Source organism: Uranotaenia lowii, chromosome 1, assembly GCF_029784155.1.
Source record: "Uranotaenia lowii strain MFRU-FL chromosome 1, ASM2978415v1, whole genome shotgun sequence".
In the NCBI taxonomy this organism is placed as follows: Eukaryota; Metazoa; Arthropoda; class Insecta; order Diptera; family Culicidae; genus Uranotaenia; species Uranotaenia lowii.
In genome coordinates, this window is record NC_073691.1 from 24788421 (window position 1) to 24806451 (window position 18031).

The 18031-nt window shown below is 40.4% G+C and overlaps 1 protein-coding gene across 1 annotated transcript; it reads left to right on the plus strand.

Annotated features, from left to right (window-relative positions):
* Positions 1 to 13926: 13926 nt before the first annotated feature.
* On the plus strand, positions 13927 to 14485 carry LOC129758588 (tetra-peptide repeat homeobox protein 1-like). The gene is made up of 2 exons (XM_055756131.1): positions 13927 to 13940; positions 13990 to 14485. Exons 1-2 carry the CDS (start codon positions 13927 to 13929, stop codon positions 14483 to 14485), a joined length of 510 nt encoding a protein of 169 aa, XP_055612106.1.
* The last annotated feature ends 3546 nt before the right edge of the window (positions 14486 to 18031 follow it).

Genomic DNA, 18031 nt, shown 5'->3' on the forward strand with positions numbered 1-18031 from the left:
TACACGTCCGCCTTGTTCAGAGTTTCCATCTGCATCATCACACTCCCGGCCGGAAAAGTACCAAATTAGGAAAAGTGCGTTCCGATCGCACTAAACGCATCTTCCGCTAAATGTGTTTGCTCCAGGCTTCAGCCATCCATCGCGAGGGTGCTGTGAAAATCCGGAATAGGGGATTGGTATCAAATTCCCTGAACCAAATCTAGTTTTGTAAAAGTTTGACCGGTCATAAAATTAGAAGTTCATCAAATTTCTTTAACCCTCATCCGCATTAGATTTCATTACCCTAATCAGCACTTGTGGTGTCAATTTGACACCACAAGCTCAAATCGTTATAACTTTTGGCGTGTTAGACCGATTTAAACAAAACTTACATCAAAAGAAACCTTGTAATGTCAGTAAAATATGTTTAGAACATTATATACAGCTAAAGCTACAAGTTTTCTCGTAATTCAGCATGAAAGAAAAAAAATCCGAAAAAACATGCCTCACGAAAACTGCTGTAGTTCATATGTTACACGTCCAAAAAAATATATGCCTTATGCATATGAAAGCTGAAGTTAATGCCTACATCATGAAGACAAGAAATATTTTTTTTTAATTTTTTTTAATGAAATGGTCACAAAAAGTTCAAAAAAGTGGTCTACTACTTTTCATTCGATTGCTAGTAAATACTGTTTGAGCGATGGTAGAGTTTTTTGAAAAATATGACTACAAAATGTATAAAAATAACAACATTTTGCTGTCTTTAGATTTTTAATGCAACAAAAATTGAATTTACTGGAATTTTTCAAAGTTCACTACTTTGCGCGATTTTTTTACAAATTGAAATTTCATCTGTTTTTGTGGTCCACCGTCAGGTTGTACCCGGATTATCAGTGCTTTTACTTTGTTTGGACCAACCAAGAGTATATTCATTGGAAAGCACATTTAATCTTCATTCTAGTGAGGTGCTGCAATTCACGCTGTGAGATTTCACAAAAATATGAAAATTATAAACATAAAATCATTCCTGAATTTCTAGAACTACAAGCACCTCGTCCAGCAAAACGTGTTTGTTTGCTCTCCGAGTAGGTACGGTGGGTGGTGATTCGGGCAGAGAGCGAAGCCGACAGACAAAATAATGATTCGTGTCGTGACAAGCAAACGTGAACTACTGTCAATAGAAAATTTCGAACCAAGAAACGTACGACACGCATCATTATTTCGTCTGACGGCTTCGCTCTCTGCCCAAATCACCACCCACCGTACCTACTCGGAGAGCAAACAAACACGTTTTGCTGGACGAGGTGCTTGTGGTTCTAGAAATTCAGGAATGATTTTATGTTTATAATTTTCATATTTTTGTGAAATCTCACAGCGTGAATTGCAGCACCTCACTAGAATGAAGATTAAATGTGCTTTCCAATGAATATACTCTTGGTTGGTCCAAACAAAGTAAAAGCACTGATAATCCGGGTACAACCTGACGGTGGACCACAAAAACAGATGAAATTTCAATTTGTAAAAAAATCGCGCAAAGTAGTGAACTTTGAAAAATTCCAGTAAACTCAATTTTTGTTGCATTAAAAATCTAAAGACAGCAAAATTTTGGAATTTTAATACATTTTGTAGTCATATTTTTCAAAAAACTCTACCATCACTCAAACAGTATTTACTAGCAATCGAATGAAAAGTAGGTTTTTTAGACCACTTTTTTGAACTTTTTGTGACCATTTCATTAAAAAAAATTTAAAAAAATATTTCTTGTTTTCATGATGTAGGCATTAACTTCAGCTTTCATATGCATGAGGCAAATATTTTTTTGGACGTGTAACATATGAACTACAACAGTTTTCGTGAGGCATGTTTTTTCAGATTTTTTTTCTTTCATGCTGAATAACGAGAAAACTTGTAACTTTAGCTGTATATAATGTTCTAAACATATTTTACTGACATTACAAGGTTTCTATTGATATAAGTTTTATATGAAGTTCATAATAATTCAAACGACTTAAATAGATTTTACTTTTGTGGTGTCAAAATGACACCAAAAGTCGGAAAAGGGAGTATTTTTGTCCAGGCTTCCAGGGTTCGTCCATAAAAAAAGTAAAGATGCAATATTGAAGAACTTTTGAATTCATTTAGGGTCCCCGAAGAAATTTTTGTATTTTGAAGCTTCTGAAAAAAGTTACAAGCCTTCAAACTTGCAATGGTGTCAAAATGACACCCTAATGCGGATGAGGGTTAAAACAAGGCTACAAATATTAGCCATTCTTAATTGTATAACGAGAAAGGTTTAGGATGAATGCAAATAATTGACAATTTAAAAAAAATGTAATCTTTGCTGAATGATCTACACCAAGGATGAGCAACCTATGGCCCCTAGTTTGTAGAACTGGATCAGCCTTTCTGTGCTACGCACAAAATTTTTCTTAAACTGGCTTGTTGAAAATAAGTAAATTTTAAAGTTTTTAAAGTTATTCTTACAATGTGAGTGTCACGGCAAAAATAATTTAAATAAAAACAGTATCGTTAATTCAAAAGGTTGCTCACCCCTGACTTGCACCAACATAGAGGCCAAGTACAAACCGGAAACTTGATCAAAAAGCCGACAAAGACTTCGATCAGAACCAAACTCTAAACTGGAACTTTCTTGCTTGACCAAACCTTGAACAAACCCTCGACCTAGACCTTGATCAAGACCAATACCTTGACATATTCTTGATTGAATTCCTATACAAGAATTTGACTGTGTTTTAGTCAAGATTTTCACCGAAAAGTTGACTAATACCATGACTAAATTTGACTAAATATTGGGGCGAAATATGTAACAACACTTAGACGAAGAAAATGATCATGAAGTTCACCAACACCTTGACCTAGTTCTTATCAAACTTTTGATCGAGATCTTGAACAAGACTTTGACCAAGAGCTTGAATAACACCTGGACCAAGACCAGAACTTTGACCTAGGTCTTGACCAAAACATTCACTCAATCCATCACCAAAATGCCCACCTAAAACCTTCACCAAGAGCTTTAACAAGACTAAGCAGACGTTGGCCAAGACTTGTTTTTTTTTTGTTTTTCTGGGATTTTAAGTCTATCTTTTGCAACGTTAAGACCTTGGCCAAAACTTTAACCAAGATGTTGAAAAAGACCTGAACCAATAGTTTAATCATCAAGTTCTTAACTACAGTCTTGACTATGACCATGTAAAGAATCTGGGCATGATCTTGACCAAGATCTTCACTAAGACATTGATCTTTGATCAATACCTCAGCTAAAGTTTCGAACCAAAATAGTAAAAAAAAACATCTATATAATGACACAAAATTTGACCAGGAACTTCAACAAGAACTTGACCGAGATCTTGATCGTAACGATGAAGATCTTGTCAAACAGCACCATGACCATCACTAAGAGCTACCCGACCCTGACTAAGGCGTTAACTATGACAATTTCTACGGTCTTAACAAGACCTTGACCAAGCCGTTGACATTTGGCTGGCGAATGGTAGACAATGTGCAACTCGAGACCCCATACACCCAACCTTCGGGTAGTGGTCATATCACCTCTTGTCTGCAACTCCGATTCTCTACCTCCCCGTGGTGCTAGCTGGGGTGCGAGCAACCTTAGCGGAGATCGGGTACCCAACCCCGGTGGATGCTTTGGTCGCATGCAGACTGAGATGGGGGGCAAACCCCTAATTCCAAGGTGTTACGCGAGCAACCGTGCCGAAGGATGAATGGGCAGGGGGGTTAAATCCTGCCCTCTAACGGAGCCTGTGGGGCACCAGGGCGTACCCCACAGTATAAAGCCCTTACTGTGTTAAAGCAGGGCACTGACACAGCGGACCGTTTCTTCCCTAGCTACTCGTGGGATTCAAATAATGAACACACCAAATCAAAATAAAAATATAGCGAGTGCCGACTGCTTGTCTCAGCCGGAACCTATGGAAGCCACAGAAGGTGAGCTCGAGAGACAGCTCTCTATCGAGTCGTTCACGGGAGTGCCATCCATTTCCTCTTCCGCCTTGGACTCCCCCGCGGAAGATGAGAGCAACGATGATGGGGTTAATGTCACCATCAAAAAGATCGACACGCCAATCAAAGTGAAAAACTTAGATACTCGGCAACTAAGTGGTGCGGGACGGAAGCGACTGAAGAAGTATCTCGCTCAAAATGTACCGTACGAAGAGGCCATGCGCCTAATTTCCACTGCTAAATGTACACCACCTGCTAAAAATGCAAAACGGGCTCGCAGTGGAGATAACAGTGGTTCGAACAGCGCGGAAAAGTCAAATGCCAAAAAGGCTAAGGGACCTTTAGACCTTATGACAAAACCGGATCCCAAAGAACCAACAAAGTCTCGACCACAACAAAAAGCAAGGAGTGGGAGGTCGAATGGTGCCAATCGCCCAGTGAGACCGATCGAGAAAACAAAAGGCCACAGAAATGGCAACCAAAAGCCCTCTTACAAAGAGGTTGCTAGCTCTGTTAGGGTAGGCATACTTGCCAAAAACTACCCAAGCATACAGCTGACGACAGAGCAACTTAAACTGATACAACATGCAATAAAAAGGGCAGTTCTCGGCCAACGGTTAGAGAAACTAAAACCAAAATTTGCGCAGTGTTGTTACAAATCTGGGTTCATGGTAGTGACATGTCTAGATCAGGCCACAGCGGACTGGCTACAACAAGTCACACCAGTGCTCAAACCATGGGCAGATGCAGAGCTCATCGCCGTTGGGGAAACCCAAATTCCCAGATCGGAGATTTTAAAGGCTCACCTACCTGGAGCTGCTGAAGACGACATCGAAACTGTTCAGGCTACTATAGAAAGCCAGAATGAGGAGCTGAGCACCGAAAGCTGGAGGTTCTATAATATCCAGAAAAGGAATGAGGCTCTCGAAGTGGTCTTTACCGTGGACGAAAATTCTTTGAGGGAGCTAGAGAAAAGGAAATTCGTTATCTACTACGGATTCGGTTCCAGCAAAATCTGGAAGTTAAACCGGAAGAATCCAACAGACAGCGGGGTTGACCGAGGGGAAAACACCGTCAAAGCTGCTCAAGGACCTGGGCTGCCTAAACCGGGCCTTGTAAAGGAGCAGTCGGCGATAGACCAAGTCCGATCCGCAGAAGGAGAGACGATTAGCAAAGGTACCACTGAGGCCTCACTAGATCTCAATGAACTGGAGTCTATGAACCAGGGCCAACCTATGGACCAGGGACAGGACCCCGGGACTAACGAGAACAATGAGGAGAATCACAGTGGATCCAATGCCAATTGCTCACCGGAAGGAACTGGGAAGTTGTACAAGGGCCCCATTTTGGAACTTAATCAACAAAAACCAGGGCCGAGCGGGATGAGCAGCGTTGGGGGCATTTTACCCTCCAATAAACCTGGTAACACAAAATCGAAGACCGATAAAACGGCTCCGAAAACACCGAGCACATGGAGCAAACCGAAAAAGGAAAAGCAAACATGTGCAAATGGCAAAAAGCCGGTGCATTGCCCCACATCCACGGGCAAAGCACTACCAAAATAAACACCTTAAAGTGTGTCCAGGCGAATCTTCACCATGCCGTAGGAGCCTCGTGCACACTACTCAGAAGATTCGCCGCCGAAGACCTGGACCTTGCCTTTATCCAGGAACCTTGGATTAACAAGGGTAAAGTTAAAGGGCTATATACGCCGAATGGTAAGATTCTATACGATGAAAGCAGTTCTCACCCAAGGGCTGCTTTACTAGTAAACAATAGAATTAAATTTACTCCCTTTACAGAATTCATCAGCGGAGACATCGCAGCTATACGGATCGAAATACCAACACCGAAAGGTAGGCACACGGTAAGTGTAGCGTCAGCGTATTTCCCCGGAGATAGCACAGATATACCCCCACCGATGGTTGTAGAATACATGAGAAAGTGCCGGGCTCAAAACCAGCAATTCCTCGTATGCTGCGACGCTAACGCACATCACACGCTGTGGGGAAGTACCGACATCAACGCTAGAGGTGAGTCCTTACTAGAGTTTCTTTCACAAAATAATATCGAAATTTGCAATGAGGGGAACAAACCAACGTTTATAACGAGAAATAGACAGGAAGTCCTCGACTTAACTCTATGCACACCACTACTTCTAGATAAAATTAAAAACTGGGAGGTATCGGATGAAGAATCACTGTCTGATCACAGACATATCTCATTTGATATAGTGGGAGGGGTTATAATCAAGGACGTTTATAGAGATCCCAGGAACACCAACTGGAGTCTTTACAAACACACACTTGAAGCTTGCAATCCTTTGTTGGAAACGAAAATACGAACAACAAAACAGTTAGAGGAAGCTTCAAACAGTTTCACAAATAAAATCATATACGCTTTCGAAGCCAGCTGCCCACTCAAGGAACGTGTTTCAAACAGGAAAGTTCCTTGGTGGAACAGACAACTAGAAAAGTTGAGGAAAAAAACAAGAAAACTTTTCAACAAAGCAAAAGCTAACTCAAACTGGGACGATTATCGTAAATCCCTAACAGAGTACAATAAAAACATTCGAAAAGCTAAGAGGAGTAGTTGGAAGCACATGTGTGAAACCGTGCAAACTACACCCGAAGCTGCCAGACTCCAGAAAGTTCTATCTAAAGAACACTCAAATGGACTGGGTCAATTGAAGAAAAACAATGGGGAGTTCACGACAGACCCACAAGAAACACTTCAATTACTACTAAGTACGCATTTCCCAGGATCCATCGAAGGGATAGAGATTATAGACACTCCGGCTGGAAGACCCAGACGAAATGTCAGACGCGAGGAAGCTCTCTGCAAATCGCGCGCAATCTTTACACCGTCAATGGTTGACTGGGCGATAAGTACATTCGAGCCATTTAAAGCTGCTGGTGAAGATGGAATTGTACCAATCCAAATACAGCAAGCAAAACAAATGGTAATACCTGCCTTGGTAGAGATGTTCGTCGCCAGTATGACCCTCTGTCATATTCCAACTCAGTGGAAGAAGGTGCGCGTGATCTTTATCCCGAAACCAGGGAAAAAAGATAAAACTCAACCTAAGGCATTCAGACCTATCAGTCTAACGTCCATTATTTTAAAAATAATGGAAAAGATACTTGACGAGTATATTAAATCGCAGTATCTTAGCTTAAATAAGCTAAACAACTTCCAGTTTGCTTACAAAAAAGGTATGTCCACGGTTACGGCCTTACATACTCTTACACAAAAACTAGAAAAGACTCTAGAGGCAAAAGAAATAGCACTCGCTTCTTTTTTAGACATTGAAGGGGCATTCGACAACGCATCTCACACTTCAATCGAAACAGCTATGAAAAGACGAGGGTGCCACTCGGCAATTGTTAACTGGACTAGTGCGATGCTAATAAACAGAACCATTTATGCAAGCTTGGGAGGACTTACAATCAAAGCCACACCAACGAAGGGATGTCCCCAAGGCGGGGTTCTATCACCGTTGTTGTGGTCCTTGATAGTGGACGACCTCCTAAACAAACTTGTATCCATGGGATTCGAAGTTATTGGCTTTGCAGACGACGTAGTTATTATAGTTCGGGGAAAACATGAGAATGTGTTGTCTAATAGAATGCAAACTGCACTCAACTACGCACTATTTTGGTGCAGGGAAGAGGGACTGAACATAAACCCTTCCAAAACTACCGTGATAGCCTTCACTAGGAGACGAAAAATTACACTAAAACCTCTAACATTAGATGGGGAAGTGTTAAACCTCGACTCACAAGTGAAATATTTAGGCATAGTACTAGACTCAAAGCTATCATGGAACCCACAGATAGAGCATGTAATCGCTAAGGCTACAACAGCTCTATGGGTCTGCCTCAAAGGAGTAGGGAAAAAATGGGGACTACAGCCGAAAATTATCTACTGGATATTTACAGCTATTATAAGACCCAAAATCTCTTATGCCTCCTTAGTATGGTGGATCAAAACTATGCAAATTACAGTCCAGAAAAAACTAGCGAAGCTTCAAAGACTAGCAACGCTAGCTATAACTGGCGCAAAGCGAAGCACACCGGATGAGGCTCTAAATGCACTACTAAATATTCTGCCTCTATATCAATTCGTTGAGTTAGAGGCGGAACGCAGTGCCTTGAGACTCTCCAAACACAAAACGCTCTATGAAGGAGATCTTACAGGACACCTCAAAATCCTAAAGAAATTTAAATTAAACTCACTCATTGTGAAAAATGATGACTGGATGGAGCCCATTTTTAACCTAGACATACCATACAATGTAACTATCAATGATAGGGACGTGTGGGAGTCAGGTGGACCTGTGGTTCCTCCCAGATCGATCCTATTCTTCACTGATGGGTCAAAAATGGATAATAGAACTGGGGCAGGGGTTTTCGGACCTAGACTCAAGATCTCAATTCCTATGGGATACTGGCCAACAGTATTCCAAGCCGAAATTCAAGCAATTCTAGAATGCACTTTAGCCTGTTTGAAAAGGGGATACAGGTACACAAGTATCTGCATATTCTCTGACAGCCAGGCTGCTCTTCAAGCACTAAGTACGTTCACATGTTACTCCAAACTAGTTTGGGAGTGTATTGTTGCACTAAGAAACCTGGCCATAAGGAACAGAGTATCTTTATTCTGGGTACCAGGCCACTGCGGTATCCTAGGGAACGAAGAAGCAGACCAACTAGCTAGGGAAGGATCTCAGGGACTGTTGATTGGACCTGAACCTTTCTGCGGAGTATCGAGAAGTGCCTTGACTATGGAGCTCAAGAACTGGGAAAGCACCACTATTGTTTCCAACTGGAAAACAGCGGAGGGAGCAACTCAGGCAAAAAGATTCATTGAACCAAGCGCACGACTCTCCAAAAACATGTTGAACTTAAGTAAGCACGAATTAAGTACTTACACAGGTCTCTTGACTGGACATTGTCCAACAAAACAGCATCTCAAAAGGATAAACATAATTCAAAACGATGACTGTCGGTTCTGCGGGTTCGAAAAAGAAACTGCAGAGCATCTTCTATGCAACTGCTGCGCCCTCCTAAATAGGAGAGAGCGAGTACTTGGGGCAAAGTTAATAAGCGCACAAGACATATGGTTGCATATCAGCCCTAAGAAGGGTATATCATACATCTTTGATATCATACCCGATTGGGATAAAATGCTTAGTCAGCAATCAACTGTCACTCCAATCAATAGTGCAGGTGAACCTGAAAGCATATAGTAACGCGGGGTAAATACCACAATAGATCAACTACTGGTCGCAGTGGGCTCTCCCCTACAAGGAAAAAAAAAAGCCGTTGACATTAGCTTGAACAAAACCTTAATCAATTTTTTTTTCATCTCATACCATGACTGGGCTCAAACAAGAAAATCCTGGCCAAGACGTTATTCTGTGTCTGGACCAGGAGTTTCAGCATTGAATTCCCTAGATTCCTAATTTTGATGCAGGCCAAAATCTTGACGAAGATCAACACCGCAGTCAAAACGAAAAGCAAATTTGTTCTAATCAAAATAATAGTAAGACCCATAATCTGACTAAGATCGTGACCGAAATCTTAAATAAAATCTCGAAGAAGACCTGTATCAAGATTAAGATTTAGGTCAATGCAAGGCATCGATCAAATTTTTGAGCAAATTTATTCAAGAGCTGAAGATCATGCTAAAAAATAGGAGTGTTAAACAATTCATAATATATAGCTTTAGTGGCAGCATGCCAAATCTGGCGAAAACTTTACTGGTCTATTTTGAGATCTAATGTACGAAAAAAAAAACGTTTTTAAGGCACTCCTTCCGGGGTTTTTCGTCCGCAGCTGCAAATACCTTGCCAGATCAAACACTTTCTTGTCAACTTATCGGCAAAAACGAATTTGAACTTGGCGGGAACATCACCCTGACCAGTGCAGGAAGCTGCCCAAAATCCATCTTCACGTACGTTTCGTCATCCATGAGGATGCATCCGTCGTACTTCGTTGGAATGTTGTTGTATTACTTCCGGGCACATCCTTAGGCTACTAAATTCTGCTTCAATGTCCGGTTTGGTTGCTTACTGGGATCGTATTCTTTCGCGCAGACTAATCCTTCTGACGGTGTACCGGACGACGTTGAATTTCTGGGCGATGTCGTAGTCCGACTACCCTGTGTTTGCCCTGATCGTTCTCAACACCTTCAAATGCAGTTTCTGATTCTTAGGTCCACTATAACGCTTGGTATGAACCTGCCGATCGATAGTATGCATCTCACGAAAACGTTTGAGAACGCTGCACACGGTTGATTTGAGCATTTTCAACGATTTCGCGATGTTTTCAACCCGACCACGTCGGATTTTTACGTTGGTGTCCAAAATTTATTTTCGTCTCGCGGCTTCCATCACGTGTAACTTTTTTGGAACAAAACGAATCGAAATGAAATTTTCAGCATTGATAGAAAAAACATTTTCGAACAAAGTACTGTCAAAACATTCCAGATCCAACAACTAGGAGCGCAATGGTATAATAAACAGTGCGTCCAGATTCATGGTGATCCATGCTTTACAACGCTGTTAATTCCTCGTCGATGGCGATCTTGCAGGAATCCCAGTTTTCCGGCGCTTCAGCTCAGTGATGTTCTGAGGGAGCTCCTCATCAACAACAGCGGCTACGTTAACCACGTATCGCTAAGTAGTTCCTCTAGTGCGCTAACTTCGTCTCAGGGCCGGTTCAGAGGTGAAGGAATCTTGTTCATCGGCATGCTTTGGGAATTTCGCGTTGCTCTCGTAGTCGCTCTCGCCATGATCGTCAACAACCACACTGCTACCCATAGTGTGATTGGGATCTGCAGGCACATCGGCTAACCGCTCAGATTGGTTTTCTGTTATCGGTACATCGTCTAACGGCTCAAGTGTGCCTTCGGATGAATTCACATTGGCTAACTGCTCAAGTGTGAGTTCAGGCTCAGGTGGGCTCTCATCGAACTTCTCGATGACCATCTCTGGTGTAGCATAATCTTGCACAGGCTCCAAAACGCTGGTTTCATCGAAAACCACGTTGCGGTGAATATCGATGGAACGGCTCGAAGCATTCCAAAGTCGGTACCCATTCTGCTGCGGAGTATACGGGACCGTGAATACGATCTTCTTTGTAAGAAAATAACAATGTCTTTTGATATTATGAAATTTTTACTTGTTTGATCTACATCCTACAAGTTAAATTTAATACAATCTACTGAATAGAAGTAATCAAATAACTAAATTTCAATTTTAATGACTATATTTCAAAAAGTAATACATACGCCTAAGACATGTGTATGTAGCCTTAGTGTAATTGGAAGAAATAAGTATTCAAAAAAAAAAAAACATTCATCCCCATCATGAATTCCCGTTATCATTCCGTGGAAAGGCAGCTGTATGGTCCACAAAAAATCTCCATCCTAAAAAAGACCCCTAATAAAAATTAAAACACCACAGTAAAGTTAACTGCAAACTGTAATCAGTGGAGGAAAAATTGCTTTAAAAAAATGAGCTCCGAATAAGGAAGCAGGAACCGATCCCCAGAGGCCAAATCGCGAGAGAAAAAAAACCAAACATATCGAGTGCAACCTGCTCAAACCATTTGAAGAAAGGAAAATTCATCCGACGATGCTGCGGAGGATCACCGATGATCGGGACGGCTTGAGCATGAAGCCAAAAAAAACCACTACAGGTGTTTATTGAATTGGAAACACCGAGAAAAGCCCGGCCTGGTGGAATCAGGACAGGACAAAGCTCAAAGATGCAAGACTCTTCGGGTTGTGTTGAAGCAGAAGTTAAAAATCTCACGTCTTTTGCCTTCCCCACAATGAATGAAGTGATATGACACAAACGCATTGAACCTTTGCTCGGTTAACCTTTGAGGTGACTTTTTATCTTAAAACGCAAAACTTCACATGTTGAAAACCTTTTTCATACACATTGTATGATTCGGACCGATTTCGGTCCAATTTTGAACAAATTTAACCCTGTCGGAAAAAAGACTCACAAATCGGACCGATTTCAGTCGACGTCGCCCAAATCAACTTTTCGGAAAATGTCGACTTTTCTTAAGAAAATCATATCAAAATCGTTATTTTTCAATTTTACTTCCGAAAATCGAACTAGAACCTCCAAGGGTTAATCAAAATAAGCCTAACGATTTTTTTTTGTCTTTGTTCATCTTGACCACGTCCCGGAGAAAGATGTGCGTGCCCCGGGTCTTTGTTGTGTAGTCGATTTTACCTCAAATTCTAACCTTATTATTTTGAGTGAAGGTGAAAAAATACGCCTCAACCGTACGCAAGCTGCGAGCATCGTCTTCTATCTGTCTGTCTGCCTTTCTGTTCTTATTCCTTTCGCCAGGAGACGAAGACGGCTAACGATTGTCTCCTGGCCCCAAACGAAACGCAAAAGAAGCATCATCGATCGATCGTCCAGCCGCCGGCCTTCAACCAGCCAGACAATTCGGAAGGAAGAAGCAAAAAGCCACAAAGTATGAATTCAGTCAGCAGAGGCCAGGCAAACGGCAGCAGGTGCTCTAGGCTCGATCGAGATGATTGTGGCTCGTGCCAAGCAAGATCTTCCAGCTTGCGCGGGTCGTTCGTTCGGCGATCAGTCAACGAGCCGATCGAGAACGAAAGCCAAGGTGAAGGTTTAGTAGGATCGTAACGACGAATAAATTGTGCGTCGTGTGCCGCAGAACTGTCAAAATTAATGTATGGATAAAGTTTTTCGATTTTCATCTTTTGTAAGGCGGTTTTTTTTTGGTTTTTCTCTCGTGTCTTCCGCAAGTTTAGCTCTACTCGCCACGAATCAACTTGTTTTGCTTCAAGGTTTAATCCTCTGAGTGGTTTCCCAGTAGAGAGGTCAGTAACATGCATGTCTGGTTGATTTCAAAATGAGACAGACTTTTTGTGTGTGTTTTTATTTTTTAGGGAGTTAAGAACGTTGAACAACAAAAGTTTTCAGTTATCTATTACCTTCGTCTGGTGAACTTAACGGAAACATTTAGTCTTTTTTTTAGCGCTCCAGAGCTTGTCGACGACCTAGGCTTGATTCCAATCTAGGTTTCGATCCTTATTTTGGTCAGGACACTGATTCTGACCTTAGTCTTGATATTGGGTTTTACCTTTGGTATGACAATTTGTCTCGATCGTAGTCTTGTAGATTTTTATGCTATGATTGATCTATTTTGCTGGCTTTCGACTGTTAGTTCTCGGAATATTTATTGATTTAAGTTTGTCTTTACACACCCAAAGATTTGAGTTTGAAATTGAACAACATCTTAGCGTTCATCTCGATTTACGCTTTTATCGTGGTATCGGTCCTGTTCTTAGGACTCGATTTCATTCTTAACTTAGCTGTATTTTGACCGAGGTCTTGATCTCTCCATCTTTATTTAGAATTTTGATTGTGTTCGTATCTTGATCATAGTCATAGAAAATAAATTGGAATAAGTCTTGATCAAGATTTAGGTAACAATCTGGTTAAATATCATCACCTTCTTCTTAATATTTATCGTAGCTAAATCTTAGTTTGGGTACTCTTCAGACTTTTGGTCTTGGTCTACTTCTTGGTAAAGGTTTTGGTCAAGGCCAAGGTCTTAGTAAAGGTCTTGACCAAGTTTTCGTCAAAGTCTTGTCAAAATTTTTGATCAAGGTCTTGGTTAAGTCACGGTTATAAATTTGGTAAAGTTCTTGGTCAGGGTCTTGGTCATAGTCTTTGTCAAGGTCTTGGTCAAGGTCTTGGTCAAGGTCTTGGTCAAGGTCTTGGTCAAGGTCTTGGTCAAGGTCTTGGTCAAGGTCTTGGTCAAGGTCTTGGTCAAGGTCTTGGTCAAGGTCTTGGTCAAGGTCTTGGTCAAGGTCTTGGTCAAGGTCTTGGTCAAGGTCTTGGTCAAGGTCTTGGTCAAAATCTTGGTCAAGGTCTTGGTCAAGGTCTTGGTCAAGGTCATGGTCAAGGTCAAGTTATGGTGGAAATCCTGGTCCTAGTCCTGCTCCCAGTTTTGGTCCCAGTCCTGGTCCCAGTCCTGGTCCTATTCTTCGCCCTAGTCTTGGTCAAAATCCTGGTCCTAGTTCTGATCCCAGTCTTGATCCTAGTCCTGGTCCCAGTACTGGTCCTAGTCCTAATCATATTCCTGATCCCAGTCTTGGTTCATGTTCTGGTCTTGGTCTTGTTCCTAGTCCTGGTCATAATCCTGGTTCTAGTCCTGGTTATAATCCTGGTCCTAGTCCTGGTCCTCGTTCTGGTCCTGGTCCTGCTCTTGTTCTTACTCCTAGTCCTAGAAGCGGTAGTGGACCAAATCCTGGTCCTAGTCCTGATCCTAATCCTGGTCCTAGTCCTGGTCCTAGTCCTGGTCCTAGTCCTGGTCCTAGTCCTGGTCTTATTTCTGGTCCTAGTTCTGGTCCTAGTCCTGGTCCTAGTCCTGGTTCTAGTCCTGGCCCTAGTCCTGGTGATAGTCGTGGTTCTATTTCTGGTCCTAGTGCTGGTCCTAGTTCATCTTCCTCTTAGATATGTATCACTTCTTCAATTCAACATGGTATTGGCGATGAACATGAGTCGTTAGTAAAATTTTAAAAAAATTATGAAATATGCGAGGGCAAAAAACCGATCAATTGTCCCACTCGAATTAACATCATAAATTGGAAGATCAGACTGAAGTTTCCCTCGCATTTTTTTTCCTCTTATTAACATCGAATCTAACTAAGGGTTGAATCGAGAAACGACAGTGAACAAAAACAAAATGCACCCCACAAAGCAGAGAGATCGATCAAAGGTAATAAACTTTCGGCTTCTCGATTCGGCTGCTGTTGACTCGTGCCTCGTAGAATTGGAACCCCCTTAAAAAACGTAAACATCTTTTGGTAGACGCTAGAAGAAAAAAAAACACAAACCGACCTGCATCAGCTGAGCGAAATGTGTAAATGTTCAACCGATGTCAGACTGGAAAAAAGAAACGTTGAAAAATTCTGATCGGCAACAGCAACGACGTAAAAAAATCGAAAAACCGTTTCAACTGAAGATGTTCCGAAAAGCAGATCAACATCTCGCTCAGGAGCATCGGACGGCCGGCAGACAGAGTTTATTGGGGGCGCAACAACAGAAGAACGAGGGACCGAACGAAGGTAAAAAAAATTACCCAGTCAGCCAGCGAGCCACAGAGAGAGAGCAGGTGGTTTTCTTGGGTGCGAACAACATTCACTTTATTTATGTTGCCTTGTGTGTATTTTTCTTTTTTGTAATAATGATGAAGGCCTTCGGGATGAGCTGAGCACGCGCTCAGCTCAGCTGATATACATACAAGCCAGCTTAAGCATCCCCTTATTAATTTGATTCGTTTTTAAGAGGATAAGTGAGCTGGAAAGGTGAAATTTGAAACGAGGATTAATATTCAGCGTTTTTATACATTTGAATCCTAAATTTATCTTGGAAAGTAATAAAGTAAAGTAAATAGAAAAAACAACTAAATTCGCCTTCAAAACTTCTCCAGCAGTCTCAATTGATTGAAAAAAAAATCTGGAAAGCGTAAGTCTTTATCTGTTTAAAAAAAATTCTAAATATGCTAAAGTTTCAATTAACTTTATTTAATTTTCACATTCAGCAAAAATCTCAATTACTGTTTCTCATAATCACAAGTCTCAATCCAATTTGGCAACTTTTATATCAGACGATGTCCCGTCCCAATCCACTTTAATAATTTTCTCAATCCAATATTTTTTTTTGGTTAAAAGCGGAAGTCTCAATCCACTTCAACAACTATTTGACAAAAAGATGTCTTAATTCACTCTAAAACTTTTTCGATGAGCAGAAATCTCATTAGGCTTTCAAAAGGTGTAAATTCATTTTTTTTTCTTTCTTCTAATCAGTATAAATTTCCCTTTTACTTTTTCCCATAATCAGCATTTGCTCATATAAGAAGAAAACTAAACCCTTTTTTTTTAAATTTAAATAAGTAGCAGGCTTTATTTATTGTTACTGATATTCATTAGCAGAAATCCTATGAAAATCGTTCTTATTACAACTGAAACCGCAGAACTCTCAATCCATCGTATTTTTCTCATATCCACTTCATCAAATTTTTAAACAAGAAAATGTACGTTTTAACATTTTTCTTCCCAGCAGAAGTCTCAATCAAATGTTATTTTTGTTATAAGTTGGAGTATCAAACCACTTTTACAACTTTTTCGATGGGTTATCAAACCACTCTAAAGCCTTTTCAGTAAGCAGACGTCTTATCAAGCTTTAAAAAATGCTCCAAAGCACTCCGTTTTGAATACATTTTTCCTGTCAGAGGTATTTTCAACACACTTTATCTTTCTCTCATAACCAGTAGTCGCAATCCACGTAAAAAACTTTTTTTTTTCAAACTACCATTCAAAAGTACCAATCCACTTTAACTCTTATACTTGATCAACGGAAATCTCAACCCGTTTATACAGCCTATTCCAGCCAGTAGAAGTCTCAATACGTTTTAACTGTCTTTATAAGCATTAAACTCTTTTCATTTTCTTCAGTCAGTGGAACTTCCAATACACCCGAAAAGCTTATTCAACAAGAAAATGTCTCAACCCCTTTTGACAAGCGCCTATGTGGTCTAGCGAATAGGCTGGCGCGAGTCTGGTTTTGGTATGCCAGGCGTACTTGGTTCGAATCCCGGTGTCGGCAAGAAAACTTTTGGGTTCGAATCCCATAAGTGTTGATGTGTTTTCTCTTATAACTGACTATATAATAAGAATGTTCAATCAGTACACGCGTGCGGAATACCTGTCGTAGATTCATAGCACTGAAATGGGATAAATTTTATACGATGGCGAAACTGATTGTCTCTTTCTTTAAATAAGACTCACACTTACACAAAACACATTCATTACATGACCGTTCACACGAAGCCATACTCATGATCTAAAGAATGCAATTCAGCGCATACGTTGGCAAAACTACGGTGAATCCGTGGACCCATGGTAGATTATCTACATACATACATACAGAAAATGTTTCAACCCCCTTTGACAGTTTACAATGAGCGCAGCCTTAATTCACGCACCCAACTTTTTTCTACCAGCAGAAGTCCCAATCTGCTTTGATATTTTTATCCAACAGCGGAAGTCTCAGCCCACTTTTTTTAATGAAAAGAGCTTAATCTGCTGTTATTATTTCTCATAAGCAAAAGCCATAATCTTCATTATCATATTTGCAATCATCAGAATTTTTAATCAGCAGAAGTCTCAATCTACTAAACAACTTTTCCCTTGCAACATAAATATCAAATGGTTGTTTGCAATCAGCAGAAGTCCCATGCTGCTTTAACATTTCGTATCAATCAGCGGAAAGCTAAGTTCAATTTTCTTTAAAAAAAAATTAGGTAGAAGTATTAATCAGATGTAAAGCCTACCCCCATTCTGAATCAGATGTTAAGTCTAAATCTACTAAATGAACTTTTAGTTCAAACGCCAGTAATCTCAATTCGTTGTTTCTCATAAGTTAAAGTCTCAAACTGGCTGTTTTTTTTTCAAATTTTTAACTCAACAGAAGACTAAATCAGTCATTTCTCCTCACTTTACACATTTTGAACAATCAACGACCTAAACAACTTCAAAAAATTCTTTCGATCAGCATCTCAATTTAACTTTAACTACATTTTCCAACATTCACTCTAAATTACTTATTAATTTTTTCAAAAGAGCAGAAATCTCAACCTTTTTCATTGTTTCTTATAGTTTTCTTCATCATTTTTATGAGTTAGCCAAAGTCACAAGGTTCTTTTAAAAGAAACTGTCAACAAGCAGAATTTTAAATTCACTCCAACAACTTATAAAGCCTCAAACTTCTTCAACTTTTTTTTCAACCATCCAAAACCTCAATCTCAGCAGAAGTCTCTGTTTTCTTGTTTCTCATTCAAACTTTCTTGAACATTTTTGTTAGCAAGCAAAGGCCATAGATTTTAACATAACATTGACCAACATTTTAAACCCAACAGAAGTCAACCTTTCTTTTTCAACCATCCGATGTCCCTATTTTCTTTAAAAAAAAATTTAAAAAAAAACAACAACAAAAGTC